General features: G+C 44.1%; 1 protein-coding gene across 1 annotated transcript; it reads right to left on the reverse strand.

Annotated features, from left to right (window-relative positions):
• Positions 1 to 1,432: 1,432 nt before the first annotated feature.
• Positions 1,433 to 6,272, reverse strand: LOC147725834 (vomeronasal type-2 receptor 26-like). Its single transcript, XM_086962795.1, has 2 exons — positions 6,155 to 6,272; positions 1,433 to 2,734 (listed from the first exon to the last, which is right to left on the reverse strand). The coding sequence occupies exon 2, from the start codon at positions 2,730 to 2,732 to the stop codon at positions 1,851 to 1,853; it is 882 nt and encodes a 293-aa protein (XP_086818921.1). The 5' UTR covers positions 2,733 to 2,734; positions 6,155 to 6,272; the 3' UTR covers positions 1,433 to 1,850.
• Between the last annotated feature and the right edge of the window lie 14,976 nt (positions 6,273 to 21,248).

The following is a 21,248-nucleotide window of genomic DNA, read 5'->3' on the forward strand; positions in this document are numbered from 1 at the left end:
GCAATTCAGTGTTCTCCACAGAAAAAGCAAAATTACCCAAATTCTCCAAATTTATCACCCAGGCCTACCCTTGACATATTATGGGCACTACACTAGGACCGCCAAAGAACCGCTCACCAGTGACGGTAAAACTTGTAACCTGGTGAGCTGTCTCCACACAGGTTTGGCAGTGTGGGAGTGTGGCAGTGGCGTGTCAATTCGGCATCCACACCACAAGCGCGTTTTTTTGGAGGTGTTGCTATATACTTTATAATTAAAGTGATAGTAACAGCCATATATGAAAGGGACACTGTTGTTTTGATAGTCACCATGTATGATGTATATCTTTCCATATTTTGAAGGTACCTTCGCTATCCAGGTTTGAAATTTAGTACGTTTTATTGAGGTGTTTGCAGTGGAGAAGATTAGAATTCTTTTTGCTATTGTCATGCAAAAGGAAGGATTATTTTTTATGTGTGATTGTTAAATGATCTGGTATGTCTATGTCCTGATATGTTCTACAAGCAGGTCAGGTGTTGCTTGAGCCTTTTTTAGTGAAAGTAATTAGACATTTTAAAGTGGGGATAGTTAGTAGTTGGCCAGTTATGTGTTCATGAACTTTGGGTAGTATGTCTTTAAGGTTTTTTTAGAGTACTAATGTGTGCCTCTCTCATGTCTTGTGAAATTTCTCTCACTTTATTCTGTATCATTTGAGGGGTGGATGTGCTCTTTCAATTAAATTCGAACATTTTATTTTTTAGTTGCCCTTTCATAGCATGCATTAGAATAATATTTAGTACATTTCCAGTTCACAGGTTCTATTGATGCACTTTCACAGCTGTAGGTGTCATTCAGTGTTTCCTTTCAAAATTTAAATTAAAAATTTCCCATACTTTTGTTACGGTTCAAATGTAATTGTAATCCATAAATACACGAGTTAGCAGAAATTAACATTGGGATGTAAATGAACTTGACCCATAAAAAGAAATATGTGCTTCCAGGTGGATCATTAGCACTATTTTTCCCATAGAGCCTCTGATTGCATCTAAGCTTGGCAAGTACAACTACTGAAGATCAAAAAAACTTGAAGAAGACGGAAGTTGAAGCACGTTGTGGTGTTTTGGTTCAGTTATACTGCTGCTTAATAAATGGATTCTAGGAGAGGAATCCTTTGGGAGTGCAGGGCTGTGATTTGGAGTGCTTTACCCCCAACGCTGCACCAAAAGTCATATACATATGAATGTATTTGTTTTGGCATCATGTTTCATTGCATTTGAATTTTAATGCTCATAGTTAATAATATTGTTTTAGATGTGTTTATTGAGATTTTTTGGGTGCACTCTTTCTTTGGGGCTAATGTTCACATTTTGGGTGATGTAATATATGTTTTTCAAGTAATTGGTTTATGTAAAAATAGGGTTGTGATGTTTTTATTGATTTTTGTTGTTTTTTTATGATGGGTTTGTAGTCAATATTGTGGTAATCATTATGTTTGACATGACATAAGTTTATTTATAGGTAACAATATTATTTTGTGATATCGAAATATGTAGAAATCAATACTTTAAAAAAAATATCTGTGTGCTTGATATTAGTGATTTTTATAGTTATGTCTCCAACATCAATATTCTTTTCTTGCTATTTAATTTCTCATATGTGTGGTTCTCAACATTTGTTGGATTTACAATATGTCACTGATCAATAAGCCTATGTGCTGATCACTTTACTGTTTGGGATATGAATGAATGATCCCATTTGAAATACAAGTACATTTTCTAATGGAAGAAGATAGAAAATCAGATGGTCTTCGCCATATTCCATGTTGATCAGGTTATACATTTGGTTTTGTGACTACCAATTATTTTTAGCTCTTAAATGCATCTTTTGTTGATATCTGGTCTGAACAGAATGATGTAACACTTGGGAATGAATATACAGCCCAGCAGTCCAGCACTGGAAGCCAAGATGGCAAAGATCTCCACGGCCACCATGTATCTACCCTTAGAGCTAAGGTAGGCTGGAAGGAAGGACACCCAGACGCTGCAGAACACCAGCATGCTGAATGTGATGAGCTTGGCCTCATTGAATCTATCAGGAAGGTTTCTGGCTAGGAAGGCCACAGTAAAGCTGGCAAAGGCCAGCAGACCCATGTAAGCAAGCATCCCGTAGAAAGCAGTGAATGAACCGTTGTCACACTGTAGGATCACCTTTCCAATTTCAGACTGAGTGTCAGTGGCTGGATGAGGAGGATAAGTGAGCAGCCAAGTGAGACAAATCACTACTGCCCCTAGTGTGCCCACGAGGACCATAGCAGCTGACACCTGAGATCCCAGCCATCTGCTTAACCTGCTACCTGGCTTGATGGCATTGAAGGCAATTACAACAGTGATGGTTTTCACTAATACGCAAGACACAGCAAGAGTGAAAATAATGCCAAATGCAGCTTGTTGGGTCAAACATGTCAATAATGCAGGGCGTCCAATGAACAGAAGAGAAGTGAGGAAGGCCAGCAGCAGAGATACAAGGAGAGCGTAGCTGAGATGCTTGTTATTGGCCTTCACTATTGGGGTGTCTCGATATCTGAGAAACATTCCAAGCACACCAGCTGTGGACATGGATAGCACAATAGCTACAGATGCCAACACTGCTCCAAGGAAATCACCATAAGAGAGATAAACAATGGCTTTCTGGATACAACCATCCTTTCTGTCAATGGGCCACTGGCCTTCCGGGCACTTTATGCAAGATTCCATGTCTAAAATATAAAACATAAGATTAAAATCAAATTAAAAATATAAATATTGCAAATAGTTGATCAACATAACAGAGCACAAATGAAACTGAACCTGATATTTGATGAGAAATAGTCCAAAAGTTTCGCACAGAAAGAGCTATAGCTGCTCTCGGACTGTAAAGCATGTTGATACTATGGGATCAATGCATCATATATGTATGTTGCTGTGCACAGCATGGCACTATCACAGCACAATCCATTATTCCAATTTCCTTTTGCATTTCTCAATGTAGAGATCATGGTGTTCAGTTTAGACAATCCAGTTTGAGTTATAATCCGATGTTCACCTATTTAACAGTGTGTTGCTGTACGATAGCAATAAATCATTTAATGCTGTGGAATGACCACAAGTGAGAACTCCCCCTCTTATTTCATTTGTCTCAGGTTTTCCTTTTGAGTGAATACTATTCTCCATGTATAGTCTTTTTGTTTATAATGAGAGTGAAGTAGTGTGGCTCACTGGTTAGAGGCGGCAGACCCGAGAGCAGAGGACGGCCCGGGACCAGGGTTCGATTCCCGGCGCGGCAGGTTTCTGGACCAGGGTCAGCGGACTCGATAATTCTCTCGCCTCGGTGCCCACTCTGATCAGCGATCACACTCGGCAACTCTGGGCATTAGCTTGCCTCATCTTCACTAGCAGCCCCACCAGACCGCCGGGGATGCCTGGTCTCACCCTGGAGATACCCATTAAGGGACCATCTCTCAGGGAAGCCAGGAAGGGTTTCGCAGCGGTCGAAGCGCCTTGGGACCCTCCGGGTAAGTAGTGCGCTATATAAATGCCTATACATTTACATTTACATTTACAGAGTACTAAAATAACTGTTCAGTAAATAACTTGGGGCCAGATACACAAAGCGTTTTTGTAGTTGCAAAATCAAATATCTGATTTGTTTTCAACCTGAAATGCTTTTTTCCTGTAGAACCCCCAAACTACAATCCTACAGGATCTCAATTTGGGTTTGCAATTCTGTATTTAGAAGGAGTTAATACTGATGGTGAATCTCAGTGGAATGTATTAATGCTTTGGAACCGACTTGCAGTTGCAAAACATTTAAAATGTACCACCTCCTCAAAGGAGGAGGCAACCCCTTCACAAATTGGAAGGGGTTCACAATGCATCCTTTCCCCTTTGAGAAAGGTAACAAAATATCTTTTTGAAGAGCAGGCACTGACTAGTCCCAAAGACCAGTACCTACATTTGAAAAATTAAAGGTAAACGCGTAATTGCTTAATTTTAAACCCATCCTAATTTCCTTTAAATAAAACCTTCTAATTTGTTTTAAAACGTTATTTTTTTAAAGCAATCACATATATGGTGGTCTGCTGACCCCAGCAGGCCACCAGCCCTCTGATGGCTATAATTTCTAATTGGTTGCCACTGTGAACTGCCTAATTACTATTCATGAGGTACATTGATATGTGGCCCCCTATGAATATCTAATGTAAAAATAAAAGTTTCAAACATTAGGAATGGGAATCACCTAATTGCGATTCTGAGAACAACTTTTTCCTTCTCCCTCAAAGCAGTGCAATCATTTTCAGTAAGTAATTAAAGTGAATAAGGGAAGGTTTTTTGAACAAGTGAACGCCAAAGTGTTTTGGTGCCAGCAGATCCTCAGAAAATAGCCAAAGTGAACAGAGTTTTTTAGAGAAGGCAACAAAAATCTATGGCCCAGATGTAGGTAAATCTGATTTACCGACTCTAGAATTCCGAATTTTACAGATTCGGCATTCTAGATTCAGTAAATCAGATGTAGGTAAAAAATCGGTAATTTTTACCGAATCTGTATAATTCGGTAATTACCGAATCGGTATTTACCGATTCTGTAATTGCCATTGATTGATATGGGCCTACAGGCCCATAGGAGTCAATGTCAATTACCGAATCGGTAAATGGCGATTCAGTAAAATTACTGATTTTGCAAGGGGGACAGGGTGTCACTTTGACACCCTGTTGCACCCCTGATTTTGGCTTGTGGGCCATGTGACACACATACATGCCCTTAGGGCATGTCTGTGTGCCACATGGCACAGGTGTACATGCACAGATGTGCATGTACACTGGAATTCGTTATTTACCATGCAATTGTATTACATGGTAAATAACGAATCGGTATTGGCCTGTGGCACTGTTTGAAGTGCCACCTACATCTGTATTTACCGATTCGGTAATTGGCGACATACATCTGGCCCTATGTCTTTAGTGACCTCCTAAATAGAGTATAACTCGGTTGAGATCTTAAAGACAGAGTCAGAGAGTTGTTTACTGGCTAGAAAAGGAAAACTCCAGCCTCCCCAGGTAGCCCTTTTTATTTTTGAAATGACCACCAATTTAGCAAGAGAGAATCTTAGTTCTCCGAGTGGGGACTACCACTTGAACATATAAGGGGCCTGAGCCATGCAAAGCTTAGAGAGCACCTTAAATTTGTTGCATTAAATAAATAAATACATTTCACTTTCTCATCCACCGGCAGCCAATGCCGATCCTGGATTGTTTTGGAGACGGCAGCAGAGCTGACACTTTCCGTAGAGATTGCAACTTTGACTGAAATGGTTTGTTTATCCCTAAATAAAGGGTGTTACTGTTATCTCTCCTAGCTAGTATCAGAGCTGGCACAACAATTAAAGCAGTTCAATAGCAATGAAAAGGAACCTTTTGAGTATCTTAATGAAATAAAAACAAGAAGATGTAGTGCAATTGATCTGACCTAAAAAGTTTAGACGTTCATCAAATAAGATACATACATGTTGAACCTTCGGGACCAGAGAGGCCAATGGTTCAAGATTAGCAGGCCTCCATGCATTGTTCCAGAACAAATTGTTCCTCCCAAATAGAATAACCTTTATCTTCTCAGTGTTTAGTTTTAGTTTTGCTGCATCCAGACTGAAACATGAGTCAAACAGTGAAATATAAGCCATCATGACTACCTTATCCGGGATTGATATGATTAGTTGCATATCGTCTGCATAGTAGCCGACAGATAAACCAAAAGATTGATTAAGATACACCAGGAGAGTGATATCAATCTTAAAAAGGGAGGGAGTTAAAGAAAAACTCTGAGGCACCCCACGGGGCAAAGAGAAAGCAGCAGATTTATAATTGCTCAACTTCACTTTAGCTAAGAAGGAGCTTAACAGGGCCTTGCTGCTGCACTGCAATGCATATAAATTTGGTAAACAGACCCCTAGGTCTCTTAATTCTCAAACGATAGCAATAGGGTGTGCTGTAGAAGATGACAGTGATAGTTAACATTTCTGATAGATATGCCACTTATGTTATCATATTTTTTCTTACACTCTTCAGCCTCATTTAACATCAGTGCTATTGCATTAGTCAGACATTAAACAGACAGTAGAATACATTTTAATTGCTTCTTTCACCTGTGCTATTTGAATACTCCCCTTCTGCACATGGCACACAGTAGAAGCAACAGATGGGCTTCCCTTCTATAGGAGCTTTACGGTACCCTGGAAGGCAACTCTCACTGCAGACTGAGCGGGGAATCTGTAATAAAACAAGTGAAGGACTATAAACAACTTTTAGAAAGAGTGTGATACCTAAACACAATGACTGCAATATAGCAAGAAGAGAAACACAGTCACCGACTGATCGAATAGTTCTTTGTTACAATCATCAGGTCACAGTGTTGTTCTAACAGGACATATTAAGTACTTAAGATTGTATCGGTGTACCTAGGTCCACAAAGAAGCTGTAAGGTGGGTCTTAAATGAGGCTGGAGGTTCCTTTCACACGGAGGAGTTGACACTAAACATAAAGTAGGTTACAATGAGGATAACAGACACAAATATAAATGCTTACTTTAGAGGATAATTTTTGTAGGAAACCCAGGCACAACACAAATCTGCATTAGTGTTTTTTTGCAGCATTGATTATCTAGCAGATGTAGTGTTCTAAGTAATAGATGTTGATTTATGGACTGACCAATCGATTGGGAACCAAGGTACAGTTTAAGCAGGATAAGGCTGGCCCCTGTATCTGATCCATGCTCTATCGTGATTGGCCTGTACTTGTGGAGTTGACTAACCCTGGGAGGCCTACTGCGCTACGCTCGTGAAGTTTGCGTAGTAGGTGCTACTTTGCACTACGCGAATTGCACGTAGGACAGTGCAAAATCGTATTGCGAAGTTGGCAGTTTTTGCATCAAGTTGGCAAACGTAAACTTGCAAAATGACATCCCGGCGAGACTTTTTCCTCTTTGCGATCAGCAACATCAAGTTGGCAATCGCAAAAGAGGAAAATAAATCTCCAGGCGAGATTCTCAACGCGGGGAGGTCAGGTTTCTCATTGCGAGTGGTCGCGAATGCTCGTGACCGCTCGCAATGAGAAACTAAAAGTCCGCGTTGAGAAAGCTGCTGCTTGAGTGAATATCTACTCGAGTGCCAGAAATTACAGCTCGCACTGTGCGAGATGCTGTTTTCAATGATTGCACAGTGCGGACAAGCATCCAGCACTGTGTAATCATCGCGAACAGCGTATTACACAGTTTGCGTAGCGCTACGCGTTTCTTGGGTAGTGCGAAGTGCACTTCGCAGAGCTACGCGTAGCGCAACTACGCGAACTACGCCCAGGGTTACATTTGACACTGTCTAGCATGACCAGATATTCCTGGTTTATGCTTTTAAGCAATACATTTCGAAATATTATTAAATAATTCATAACTGCAGTTATACTTATTGTATTTTTGTTTTTTTGTCTTGTTTTGTTCAATTTACTAAGCTATGTTTTTTAACCAGATGTGGTATCTTTTTGTGTGGTGTTTTCAGTGTTTTACTGTTGGAAGTGCTGCACAAATACTTTACACATTGCTTCTTAAGTTAAGCCTGCCTGCTCTGTGCCAGGCTACCGATGTGTGAGCACAGGTTAATTTAGGGTATGGATCTGACTGACCCTGACAAGGATTGCGGTTCCTGCCTAGACAGGGGGCATACCTCTGCCAACCAGAATCCCATTCTCTAACAATTGTAAAAGACACCTATTAATAAAGGGGATACCTTTGTAGGTGTTTATTCCAATATTAAAGACAGCTGTACATCAGCCAAAGTGACTTTCTCTAATCTTACACAATTAGCATTCCAGTTCAGTTCAGGAATCCAATTTTTAAGACTCCTGTGTATGATTTGGCCTCCAAATAACAGGACCTTTAACACTGTCAAAGACTCTGCTAGTTCTTGTGAGCATTTGCCTTTTGTCATGAAAAAGGCTGTTGAACCATTGCCAAGTTACCTTAAACAAAAGCTTTGTTTAAGACTTCACCTGAAATATAAAAGGTTTGTTCTCAAATGTATGTTTCAACTTTGTGAACGTTTTCCATGTCTCATATGGGCACATTCTGAGGATGTTTTTTCCCATTAAAAGGTGGTTATTCCTCTGCCAATGTGTTTTTTCTACTCACAAACTGACTGCTAGCCCCACTCTGGAATTCACATACAGAATTCGAACTAACATATACATCAAATGTTTTTAGTTTGTAAAACTGGGTTTTGTGGAGAAGTGTGGCTCAATGGTTAGAGGCGGCCAACCCGGAGGCTGAGATCGGCCCGGGACCAGTGTTCGATTCCCAACGCGGCAGGGTCTTGGTTCAAAATGTCGGCGGGCCTGATAATTCTCGCCTCAGCGCCTACTCTAACCTTGGTCTCCACTCTGCAACTTGCTTGCTTAATCTTCACAACGGCCCCTTCAATGAAGGGGATGCCTGGTCTCACCTTGGAGGTGCCCAGAAGGGACCATCTCACAGGGAAATCCAGGATGGGTTCCCCAGCTGTATACAGCGCCGGGACGCCTGCGGTGCGGGCAGCTGTGTACTTTACAAGTATACAACATTTACATTTACATGTGCATATATACAGGTATGCATAGAGTGTAAATCTTGGTAGCGAGAAAGAACCCCAAAAGTAGTTAGAAGATATTTCCTAGGAGAAGGAAGACGTTTGGGGGGAGGGGACCATTACATTCTTGAACTCTAGAGAAACAAGCATTTACAATGCAATAGGTCTTGCATTTGCGAGAGTTTAAGTTATTTGCATTATAATGACAATGCCTTTTATTTGTTTTGAAAACCAGTACATAAATAAAAGGCATTGTCATTTACAATGTCAATAGCTCAAACTCGAGCAAATGCAAGGCCTATTGCATTTCAAATGCTTGGGATCATTAATAAAGAAAGAGGACTCCTCAAATTCTAGTTGTCCCTTTGATTTCCTGCTAGAAGATATGTTTGCTGAACAGCCTATGATGTTCCAGCACCAATAGTTTTCCCACTACAGTGCACACAATAATGTTACTTCTACAGTGGGGCACTGTAACGCCAAATCTTTCTAGTTTTGGGTTGTTCTCACCTGAACTTCAATCTTACCTCTGTAAAAATAAATCCACTTTTTTTAATAATAGTTAAATAAAAAATTTCCATAGGACATAGACATGTCCAAGTACTCCAGAACTGGAAGATACATTAACATGAGCAGAACCAAAGTCTACAATCCAGGTACAAAGATAATCACTTGAATGCTTTACAAGTCCCGCGGGCCCTGTCGTGTAACTGTGCTACCTCCAGAATGCAAAATTACCAAAACTTGCGAAAAGCACTAAGAAAAACAAGAAAACCCCAGCAGACCATCAGACTACACATACTTCATTGAAAATTAATATTCCTTTACACTCCCTCATCCCCTTTGCAAAATGTAAGCACTTCACTTCTTAACGGCAAGGCTTGGAACACAATGATTCCTATTTTACAACACGTCTGTACATGGTGTATACCCCCAAAATGTTCAATCACAACTTTCTACTGTTTCAGGAAATAAACAAAATGCAATAATAAATGGGCCTCCAGCCCCTTCTGTAGCCAGCCACAGTATCTTCAGGTAAATCAATCATCAAAGAGGTTGATGAGTAAATGAGGGACACCAAAAACCAGAATTCTGCCAATTCTTTTTTAGTTAATCGGCCCTGTCTACCAGTGAAGGATGCACCCATTTCAAGCAATGGGGCATAGCCTTTAAAGCTTTTTGACACAATATTCTATGCATCAGTATTTCAAATCACACTAAGGGAGGAGATGTGAATAATAGTCCACAAACAAGAAGTCCTTCAGTTACACAGTTCACACCTCCAGAAAATACGGTATGGACCCAAGCTTACCCCAGTGGCCCTGCTACCCAGAAGCCCCTGCTAGTGAATATAGAACTGCTCCCTTACCTGATCGATGTTCAGTTAAAATGTTCCTCTAAGTCCTGTAATTTTGTTATCCCTTGCAACTGTAATCGAGAAGCCACACTTGGCATATCTCCATTTTCAGTCATGCTGTGAAGCACTACCCTCGCTCTCCATTTAGTATCTTTTCTTTGCTCTGGTCTAGTTCTATTTCATCCATGTTGACAATGATCTCTATAAATGGTGACAATGTACTACTAGTTAGGTTTACACATCAGGAATATTTTTAAAAAAGAAATGTTCTATCAACTATGGACAAGATAACAACATAGATGACTCTGATGGACCGCAACATCTTAAGTGAGGTACAGGACAATTGTTATAAGGTGCAGGTTAAGACAAATAAAACATTTTAGGTAAACCTTAACCATATGGTGCATGACAGACACCTGGCCTGACTGTAAACCCCAGAAACACAAATATGATGAGATTAGAAACAAAATACAAAAGTAGAGGGTTGCAGTGTGGTAACTGTTCGACTCCAGGCTCCCGCACTGAAAGCGTAGGGCTTTCATGAGGTAGGTAGTCATTTCAGAAAGAGTAGCATTATAGTAAACAGTGGTGTTGCTCTTTCAACCTCTGTCTGCTTTTCACTTCACTCCATTGGTCTACTTTCTATTGTTGGGCTCCCTTTCAGATCCACTGTTTCTACTTGCTTCCTCTATCAAACCTCAAATTTGATCCGTTCCAACAAAAATGTCTAATCCTTCTCAAGCACTTGGTTTTGCTCCTATTGTTTTGCTCCATCTGCAACATATGTTGCCTTCCCTGTGGCCTGCAGTGCTGTTTTCATCTTCTTGTAACCCAGTTCTCTGCCGTTTTGCTCCATTTGTGACCCACTGTTCAGGTTTATCTGGTGCATCTTTGACTTCTATTCGGCTCAATGACTTCTGTTCTATCTGTGACTCTGAGGGACTTGTTTTGCTCACTCTGTTATGCTCCTCTCAAACTACTTCCACCTGTGGGCCATGAACATCTACTTTTCCTTCATATGCCCGAGTCCACCTATGACTCCGTTTTGCTCCCTGGGTGATGTTTGCTACACAAACGTTTGTTTCACTCTAAAGTCTCTCTCGGTTGATTTCCAACGTCTGAGGGCCCAGCCTATTTTAGGGATTCCAGGAAATCCCTCCCATCCAACTACTCTGCCCTTTCCTCGTGTGAAAGAGGTGATATTATACCATTTTCATTGCATGCCTGCTGTGTGAACTATATACGATAAGAAAGCATGCATTGTTATAATATACACCAAACGACAACCACCAAAATCCAAGAAATCATATACAAACGCACTCAACCAAGTGCCTTTTAGAGACATTGTTATGTACATGCAACAATTCCATATTGCTATATCACAACGGCACTTGCTAGTCTATTATATTCCATCTACATATCTTCTTACTCCACTCTGAACAAAAACAAAAAAAACACATAGGACACCTCTGTGAGAAACGAAGGTATGTGGAAGAGGGCAGCGGGTCAAGAAACCACCTCTACCCAACACATATGTACATATCGGCCCAATGACTAAAAGATGAATGAATGAATGAATGAATATCGAGTTATAGAGCGCATAGTTACCCGGAAGCATCCCAGCGCTAAACCAAAACAGAGAGACCGGAGTGGAAACCAGAGAAATAAATGTACAAGATTTAAGGAAATAGGTGAGTTTTTAGGAATGTCCGAAAGTGCCGATGGTAGGATTCGGCCCGTAATTTCAGGGGGAGGGAGTTCCACAGTATAGCTGTGTTCACCGAGAATCGCCTTCCTCCAGTACGTGCCTTTTTCACTCTGGGCACAATGACCAGATGCTCGCCATCTGAGCGAAGTGGTCTGTTGGCTTTGTAGGGTAGGACTAATTTCTTCAGTATGGGGGGCCCCTTACCCTGCAACATTTTGTGGGCAATACATAGGGATTTGAATTGTACCCTTTTGCGTATTGGAAGCCAGAGCAGCAGTTTAAGTGCAGGTTTGGCTGAGGTTCTGACTGAGGTGCCCGTGAGAAGCCGTGCTGCAGCATTCTGAATCTGCTGGAGATTGTTGAATGTGGTCTCTGGTGCACCGAGGAGGATGGCGTTGCTATAATCCAGTCTGGACAGGATCAGACCCTGGATAAGCAGCTTCTTAGAGAGTGTGGAAGAAGTGGCAGACCCTTCCGAGCCGATCAGAGGAGGCCAAAACATACTCCTGCCATTTTTTTGGCTAGGGTCCTGAAGGAGAGATCCTGTTCCATCCATACCCCAAGACTTTTTATCTCATTTATTGGGGCTGGGGGGTCCCCCAGACAGGTGGGCCAGATGTTGGGGGGCAGGGAGGGCCCTTTATGCCCTAGTAGCATAATTTCTGTCTTGGATCCATTCAGCTTGAGGGAGGACTCACACATCCAGGTATAGATATTAGATAGGCAGGAGCGAAGGGTGTCCGGGCACTGGGCATGTTGGGATAAGGAGACGACCAGTTGGGTGTCGTCAGCGTAGCTCACGATTTTGATTCCAAATGGGGTGACCACCTCCTCCAGTGGGGCCATGTAAACATTAAATAATGTGGGGCTTAGGGTTGAGCCTTGTGGTACCCCGCGCTGGAAGGGGATTGCCGCTGATCGTGAGTTGCTGTCCCAGACTTGGAAGGTGCGGTTGCTGAGAAATGAGGTCAGCCAGGACAAGGCGGTCCCTACTAAACCCAGTTCTGACAGTCGCCGAATGAGGACTTGATGATCGACCGTGTCGAAACCTGCACTCAGATCCAGGAGGATCAATGCCACTGATCCTCCTGAATCTAAAATGCGTCTTGACTCCTCGACGACTAGCAGGAGGGCGGTGTCCGTATCCTGTCCAGGACGAAAGCCAGTTTGTGAGCTCCGGAGAAGGTCATTAGACTCTAAGAAATGGGAGAGTTTTTGCTTGACCAATCTTTCGGTGATTTTACTAAGTCCAGGAAGAAGTGAAATTGGTCTGTAATTGGCTAAATCTACCAGGTCTAGGAGAGGCTTTTTGAGAAGGGCTTTCACAGTAGCTCTTTTCAGCCAGGTGGAACCATTCCCTGAAGAAGCGAGGCATTAATAAGGTTGGTGACTGGTGTAGCAATGGTGGTTGCGATCTGTTTCAGGATCCGCATGGGTACAGGATCTCCAGGGGATCCGCTTTTGACAACGGCCAGGGTTTTAATTACCTCGTCCTCTGACACTGGACCGAAGGCTTCAAGCTGGGTGTCGAGCAATACTGGTTGGCAGCTAGTATGTATGTATGTATGTATGTTTAACACACTTATAAAGCACTTCTGTCACCTAACGGGCATCCTGGCGCTGAGATCAAGCAGATCCTGAAGCACAGTCAATGCGGAGTCGACAAAAATAAACTACCCTGACCTAGGGAACATATGTGTTTTTAATTCTTTTTTAAAGGAAAGAAGGTCTCCTGAGCATCTGAGTGACAGTGGCAGATCATTCCACAACTTAGATACCGTGAAGCCTAAAGAGCGGCCATCCATTCGTTTTCTCCGAATCTTGGGAACAACAGCCAGATAGGCAGAGGCAGATCAGAGAGATCTAGTGGGGGTGTACCAGGAGAACATCTCCTGTAGGGGCAGCGGTCCCGATCCATGCAAAGCCCGGAAAACCAGGCATAAAGCCTTAAACTCAATCCGCTGAGGGATTTGAAGCCAATGCAAGTCTCTAAGAGCTGTGGAAGACGAGTCAAAACGTCGACGGGAAAGTGCTATTTTGGCTGTGAAATTCGACACTCGTTGTAGCTTGCCTATCGCCGTAACAGGTGCCTTCAGAAGCAGTGCATTGCAGTTAAGCATGGGCGAATTTTGAGAATCTGGTGTTCGCGAATTTTGCGAATTTGCGAACTCGCAATCCGCAAAATCCGCGAATTCTCGTGAATTTGCGGATTTTTTTTTGTGTTCGCAAGGATTTCTGCCAGTTCGCAAGGATTTCTGACAGTTCGCGAGGGTTTTGTAACAGTTCGCAATCGCGAACTTACATGTCGGCTCGCAACGGTCACGATTATGTTGTTTCTACGTCTGGTTCATCATCATAGGTTCCCAGCAGCCTTTGTTTCACCCCTGCCACCCTCTGTTTTACCCATGCCACCCTCTGGTACATCAATGCCTTATGCCACCCTCTGGTTCATCATCACTGTAGATTATGGGGGCAAAAAGCAAGCACACCTGGCTGCTTCAACTGACATGAATTAATTTGGGGTTGATTTATTAATGTGTCACTTTTTTAAAATTCCTGTCTGTCACCTGCATCCTTATCTGTAATTTGCTTTCTGTTGCAGTGCAAATTTTTTTTCCAGGACCTTTGTGGCCTACTTGTAGCTATTCTATGAGCCTGCTGTGAGGGTCAGAGCAGGGTCATACAATTGTTGCAACTAGCAACTGAACAATTGTTGCAACTAGCAACTGAACTTTGGAGGGGCCCTTGTCAGGAAGCACTACAGGGAACGGTTACTAATGATGAGTTTGAACTTTTGAACCTGCTTTCACTTTTGCAAAACTCGTTTTTCTGCAGAGCAGCATTACAGCAACTTTAATGCCCCACCAAGCTTATATGAGAAAGTTGATTTCTAATCCAAAAGTTATCCAAAGAAAATCAAAAGGCCTCAAATCTAAAAAAGTGAAGGCAAATGTCAACCAGAGGAATTATTCTGATAAAAATAATCATTTTCAGAAGGTCTATGCTGCTTGCTAGTAGATTTCTTGTGCGGAATTGCAATTTATGTAATTTCGCGAGTGCGAGATTGTTGCTGCCCGCCGCACCTACATGTTCGCAATTGCGTACTTACACCGCAAAGAAAAAAAATCCGCTGCGTGCGAATTTGCGGATTTTGCGGGAAATTCGCGAATCTCGCGGATTGCGAATTTACCGAAAATCCGCAAAATCCGCGAGCGTAATGGATTTTCCGCCCATACTTAATTGCAGTAATCGAGTCTGCTTAAAATGATGCTGCGCACTATTTCTGGTCGAGCATGGGCGGGGAGTAGAGGGAGAATCTTCCGTAGGGAACGCAGCAGACCCATACAGGTAGACACTGTTTTGTCAATGAAACCATCCAGTTGAAGATTAGGTTCCATTTTCACTCCCAGGTTCCGAACCGAGGTAGCTGCTGCTGCCGTACCCTGAAAGGAGGGGGGCCAGAAGTCCTGTGGTAGAGGTCGAGGGACCCGTTCCGCTGAGCAATGCAACACCTCTGTCTTGGAGCTGTTAAATTGCAGCGAGTTGTTACACAGCCATGTTGCCGTGGTGACCATACAGTGGTGAAAGTTCTCCTGAGACACCGAATTCTCCCCTTCAAAGGAGAAAATGAGCTGGATGTCATCGGCGTAGTTGGTGACTGAAATGCCAAAAGATTTAATTAGCTTGACCAGGGGGTGGAGGTAAAGATTAAAAAGAATGGGGCTGATGGCCGAGCCCTGGGGACTCCCTGACCGACCCTTTTGATGGTAGACTTAAAGGGGGGCAGGGCAACCACCTGATGTCTGTTGGCCAAGTATGATACAAGCAAATCCCGGGCCAGGCCCGTCACGCCAACCACCTCCAGTCTCCTGGTCAGGATGGCATGACTGACCGTATCTAACGCTGCCGACATGTCAAGCAGCACTAGAAAGGCTGCTTGTCCATAGTCGGCACGCGAACGAAGGTCACTCAAGACAGTCACCAAAGCTGATTTGGTTCCATGCACTGGTCTGAAACCAAACTGCGCCGCAACCAGACAGTCATTAACTTCCAAAAAACTGGACAGATGTTTCGTGACCAGTTTTTCCAGAATCTTATTCGGAAAGGGAAGTAATGAAATGGGTCTGTAGTTAGCGGGGCACAGGGGGTCCAGTGATTCTTTCTTCGGCAATGGAGATACAACCGCTAATTTCCAGCTATCCGGCACCTGGGCAGAGCCAAGAGATTGGCATCAAATTGCATGGAGAGGAGGGAACAGCTCTTCCCTAAAAACTTTCCAGAGTTTGTGCGGAAGTACATCGAGAGGAGAACCGGAGGATACACTATCCGCTAGAGCACCAAACTCTGCGAAGGACGGAAGAGGAAAACTTTCCAGCCTGGCTTTTCCAGCCTCCATCTCAGATGTAGGTGAGTGAGCAGCCCCTCGTGCCATGGGACTCAATTTGCTCGAGATGGTCGCGATCTTGTCTTCGAAGGCCTTGGCCAGTGAATCGCATAGTAACTGAGAGGCTGGAATAGCTGTGGTAGCACAGGCCGGTCGTGACAGCTCGTTGACAATTTTAAACAAAGCCTGTGCTTTGTATGAAGCTGACAGTAAAGTCTCCTCCAAAAACCTTGCTTTTGCACACTTAATCTGTGTCTTATAGGCTGCCAACTCCTGTTTGAAGAGAACCTTATCCGATACCAGATAATGTCTCCTCCATCTCCGCTCTCTGCTTGTTTGCACTGCTATTTAAGTTGGAGGAGTTCCCTCGAGAACCATGGCATGGCAGTTTTAGTTCTATCTCGCGTTTTTCTTAGCGGAGCCAGCATATCCAAGGAGGTCGTAATTTGCTGGGTAAGGGCATTGTAGCTATCATCCACATTGTCTGCCAGCTGAAAGGCTTCAGAGAGCAGATTTGGGGGAGTTGCGCCTCTCAAAAGCCTGGACCATTGTCTCCCGGTCCTAGCCGTTCCCGTGCTACTGGTCTTGGAGTAGCCCATCGGGAGGGCTACGGAGAAGAGGACTAGGGAGTGGTCCGTCCAGCATTGCGGAAGGATGTTTCTGACCCTTACCTGACTAGAGTCAGCAAAGACCAAATCCAAAACATGTACCCTCCGGTGAGTCTTGGAGAGAACCAGCTGCTCCAGATTGATGCTGCAACAAGCCTGAGTGAGGTATGTGAAGGCAGAGTCCGTTGGCCCATCTGGCCACAGATTAAAATCCCCCAATACCATCAATCTGGCATGGGAGTTGGATAGGTCGTAAATCAGGTCGGTAAGGTCAGACACAGCGGATGTGCCGCCAGCTGGGGGTCTATAACACAGAAGACCAGTGAATAGTACCCCCCCCTGTCCCTTCAAAGAGAAACACATCAGTTCGTAATCCTTGATTTGCTTGATTTCTAACTGGGAAAAGTCCAGTGAGTCCCTGTAAATCAACCCCACGCCTCCTCCTCTAGCCCCAACACGAGGGTTATGTCTAATCCTGTATCCTGGGGGGCAAGCTTGTCTGTTCCAAGATCGACTTGGGGAAATGTGGCTAGGATGTTGTATATTTTGGCGTCAAAATAATTCGCCAATTTTTTGCATTTGGACCCTGAGATGTCTTGAGCCAAGGGGGGATCCGGCACCTTGAGCAGATCCTTGATGATTAGGAAGGTTTCTCTGGAGGAGTTCGATGAATTTTTAATCCTATCGTCAAAGAATTGTTTCTTGGTACTGCGCAGGTCAGTCTTATATGCTCTCATGGTTTTGCGGTAGTGATCTTTGCTGGGTCCCGTCCAGTCTTTTGTCCAGGAGCGCTCCAGCTTCTTACATCCTTTACTAAGGAGTTTCAGCTCGGGTGTGTACCATGGGGCTGAGACAGCTCTCTTCTCCTTTTTCTGGATACGTTTTTTGGGGAGAATAGCATCCAGAGAGCTGGTGAGCCAGGATTCAAAGTTAGCATCTGCAACCACAGGGTCGAGAGCTGGGGGGCGGTACGAGTGTTCAAGTTTGCAGATCCAATTCTCAAACGAGAGTTTGGACCAAACCCTGTCCATGACGTGATGTTTGGGGGGTTGTGGTGGCCTGGTCCTGACTGGCCAGGAGAAGAGGACCAGGAGGTGGTCTGTCCACGGGAGAGGAAAAGGTGGTCTAGCTTTCAGAGCAAGAACGTTGGTAAAAATTGGGTCGAGCAGATGTCCTTTGTTGTGTGTCACCCCTGAATTAATAAGTTTCAGCTCATAGGAGGTGAGGTCGAGGTGGAGGTCAGTCGCTACCGAGTCCATAGAGTCATTAAAGTGGAGATTGAGATCTCCCAAAATCATGAAGTTAGGAGTAGAGGATGCCAATACGGTAATAGCTTCTATTAGGGCACTAGCAAAATGTCTAGAGCATCCAGGAGGACGGTAAATGAGTAGGCCAGAGAGGGAAACTGTAGGTGAGATTTGAAAAAGAAAATGACAGCTCTCACAGTCGGCGATGGCGCTATCTTTAGTCTTGCATATGAAGTTGTCTCTATATAGTATGGCCAGACCGCCTCCTCTGCCAACGGGCCTGACCTGGTAGTGGATTAAGAATCCTTGGGGAAGAGCACGTACGATATCGGCATCTGAGTTGAGTGTCAACCATGTCTCTGTGAGAAACTGGATATCCAGCTTGTAGGAGATTGATCTCTAGGGAGTGTTTTGGAAGGGATCTGCAGTTCAGGAGGGCCACTTGAAGGAGGTAGGGTTCTACAATGGGGGTGGTGGGCTGCAAATATCGCAGTTGCGGAATGCTTTTGTTCCAGTATGTATATAATGACAGTTCGTGTTTCTAATGGGTCTTAGTGACATGAGGTCTCCTCGAGCATAACTGATGTGTTCTCCTGGCGAATCGGGCATAGGTTTCGGCCCTAGGCCCGGCTGGGCCCGGACGGGCACAGATGGGCTTGCCTTTGGTCAGGCCCAGGCACATTTTAATAGGGGGGAGGAGGGGCGTGGCCTCTGGCTGGTGGGCGTGGCCTCGCTGCCCTCGCTGATGGCGGCAAAATGATATTTCAAATCCGCGGCAGCGTTCACATCGGCTGTGCGGGAAGATCGGTGATTCTGAGGGGGGAGTGCTCAGGGCTGAGTGAAAACAGCAGGTAAAATGACAAATTTGTTAGAAATAAAGTGCTTTGAAATAAGAGCAAGTCTCCCGGCTTCCACCTCAGGAGCTTTCTGTCAGGCTAATGCGTGCTTTGGGGCTCAGCGCGTCTTAAGTAGCAGGCAGGGGGCGTGGCCTCTGGCCGGTGGGCGTGGCCTCGCTGCCCTCGCTGATGGCGGCAAAAAGATATTTCAAATCCGCGGCAGCGTTCACATTGGCTGCGCGGAAAGATCGGCGATTTTGAGGGGGGGGAGTGCTCAGGGCCGAGTGAAAACAGCAGGTAAAATGACAAATTTGTTAGAAATAAAGTGCTTTAAAATGAGAGCAAGTCTCCCGGCTTCCGCCTCAGGAGCTTTCTGTCAGGCTAATGCGTGCTTTGGGGCTCAGCGTGTCTTAAGTAGCAGGCGGGGGCGTGGCCTCTTGCCGGTGGGTGTGGCCTCGCTGCCCTCACTGCCCTCGCTGCCCTTGCTGATGGCGGCAAAAAGATATTTCAAATCCGCGGCAGCGTTCACATCGGCTGCGCGGGAAGATCGGCGATTCTGAGGGGGGGGGAGTGCTCAGGGCCGAGTGAAAACAGCAGGTAAAATGACAAATTTGTTAGAAATAAAGTGCTTTAAAATAAGAGCAAGTCTCCCGGCTTTCCCCTCAGGAGCTTTCTGTCAGGCTAATGCCTCAAAAAGTACCAGCCACAAACAAACACCTTTCCATGGAAGCTAGACAAATGGCTAGTGACATTTAGCAACCAAAGAGTTTCCGGAGGCCGAGAAACCGAGGGAAATAAAAAGAACCGTATTGTTCTGTAATGCACAGAACTACACTACAAAGGCGCCACAGAATCAGACACTTCGTATTCATACCATCCTCTGATATAAAACGTTACTAAATAATATGTAGGCCATTTTGGGGCAACTTCTGTCCGGTCAGTGATAATCACAGATCGGTAAAGGGCGCTCAGTCACCAAAAGGGCTACTGGAACTTACAAATGTTAACAGTGTGCTATAAAAAAGGTGGTGCAAGAAACAGAAGAAAACCAGCTGTGAAGACAAGGGCTCGGCTGTCACATGTTAAAGACTCAAGACAGCATAACAGGTTTCTGCTCGGTGATCGGACTGGAATATGCACAGAACACTGTCTAGCCAGGAAAGCTTTTGGATTTGCTGCTCTGAATTTAGATGTAAAACGCAGGAAATGTTTCAACTATCAATAATCTCTCCTTAGGGTTAGTGCAGTGCCATTCGGAGAGGGAGAAAAGCAGAGCTCAACCAACTCTTTACCTCATATTCTGAAAATGAAACAGACGAGGAATTGTTCGCCTACTCTATTCCTAGTGTAATTATCTGTCTGACAAATGAACCTGTCATGAAATCAGCAAAGGGTCCACTTATGGACAAAACCATATTTTTTTTTATTTTAAATTTGATGAATGAGCCATAGATTGTGAGCGGGTTAGCATTGAGCAAAAAAATGTGCAAATCACTTGTGTAACTGGGCACGGCTTCACCAGTCATTCTCGGCAGCCAGTCTTTCATTTGAGGGAATACTTTGGGTGTGTCACCTTGTTTATCTCTACAGCACAGGCAAAAATGGCGCTAGGGGCACGAGCGCTGATGACACCCAAGGCCAGCAAACGCCCCTTACGCAAGCAATGTCTGCAAAGGTACTTGAGGTGTAAATGTCTCACGTATTTCCTCATTATTTGTGGAGTGGTTATCAGCCTGTCTGTAGTGATAAAGAAAGATGTAGTTTCAGTTTTGGAGGTATGAAACCACTGAAATGAGGAAACAAGGAAAACATGTGGGGCACGCGCACCACGCCAAGACATCTGTTTCCTATTATCGCGCATGCCTCTGAGCACAATAATTGCAAACAGATGTCGGGTCTGCGGGTAAACTACACCAATAGGCCATGGGCGGAGCAATGCACCCGCCTATGGCCAATTGCGTGCTGACTTTGTTACAAAGACACACACAAAGGCTATTAGGCTGTCAGCTAAAAAACACACACGCATGAGCATGTGAAAAGTTGTGGTCAGCTCCAAGAGGTCGTTTTCCTTTTGCAGCGCATGCGTGCTGCTGTAGGCTCGACCTAAAAAGAGCAAAGGTTTCCCGGTCCTTAGCTTTATTTCCTCGATTTCTTCAATGGAATAATACAAAAGTGTCCGAAAGAATCAGCATGGGAAGTTTGTTGCAATCAGAAAAAGGTTTTTCTTCCTTATGGAGACAAGTTCATAAGGTGGTGGCTATAAAAGAGAATCAGAACTCAGATACGTGGATGTTAAAGGAAGTCTGGACCTTTCTGGATGAACACAGTATAACACCTTGGCTGCTAGAGTCATTCTTCCTCTGTGCTGGGCCATAATGGAAATGGGTGGCTTGATGACGAGCTGAGCACAGGAGCACTGTGCCTCATGACGAGCTGAGCTCGTCATGAGCACGGAAGGGGTTAAATCAGTTATTGCTACATTTGAATG

This window comes from Lissotriton vulgaris, chromosome 3_1 (assembly GCF_964263255.1).
Source record: "Lissotriton vulgaris chromosome 3_1, aLisVul1.2, whole genome shotgun sequence".
In the NCBI taxonomy this organism is placed as follows: domain Eukaryota; kingdom Metazoa; phylum Chordata; class Amphibia; order Caudata; family Salamandridae; genus Lissotriton; species Lissotriton vulgaris.

What these genes read in the sequence shown, in the direction of transcription:
- LOC147725834 (XM_086962795.1), bottom strand. Translation starts at nt 2,732, where the DNA reads ATGGAATCTTGCATAAAGTGCCCGGAAGGCCAGTGGCCCATTGACAGA.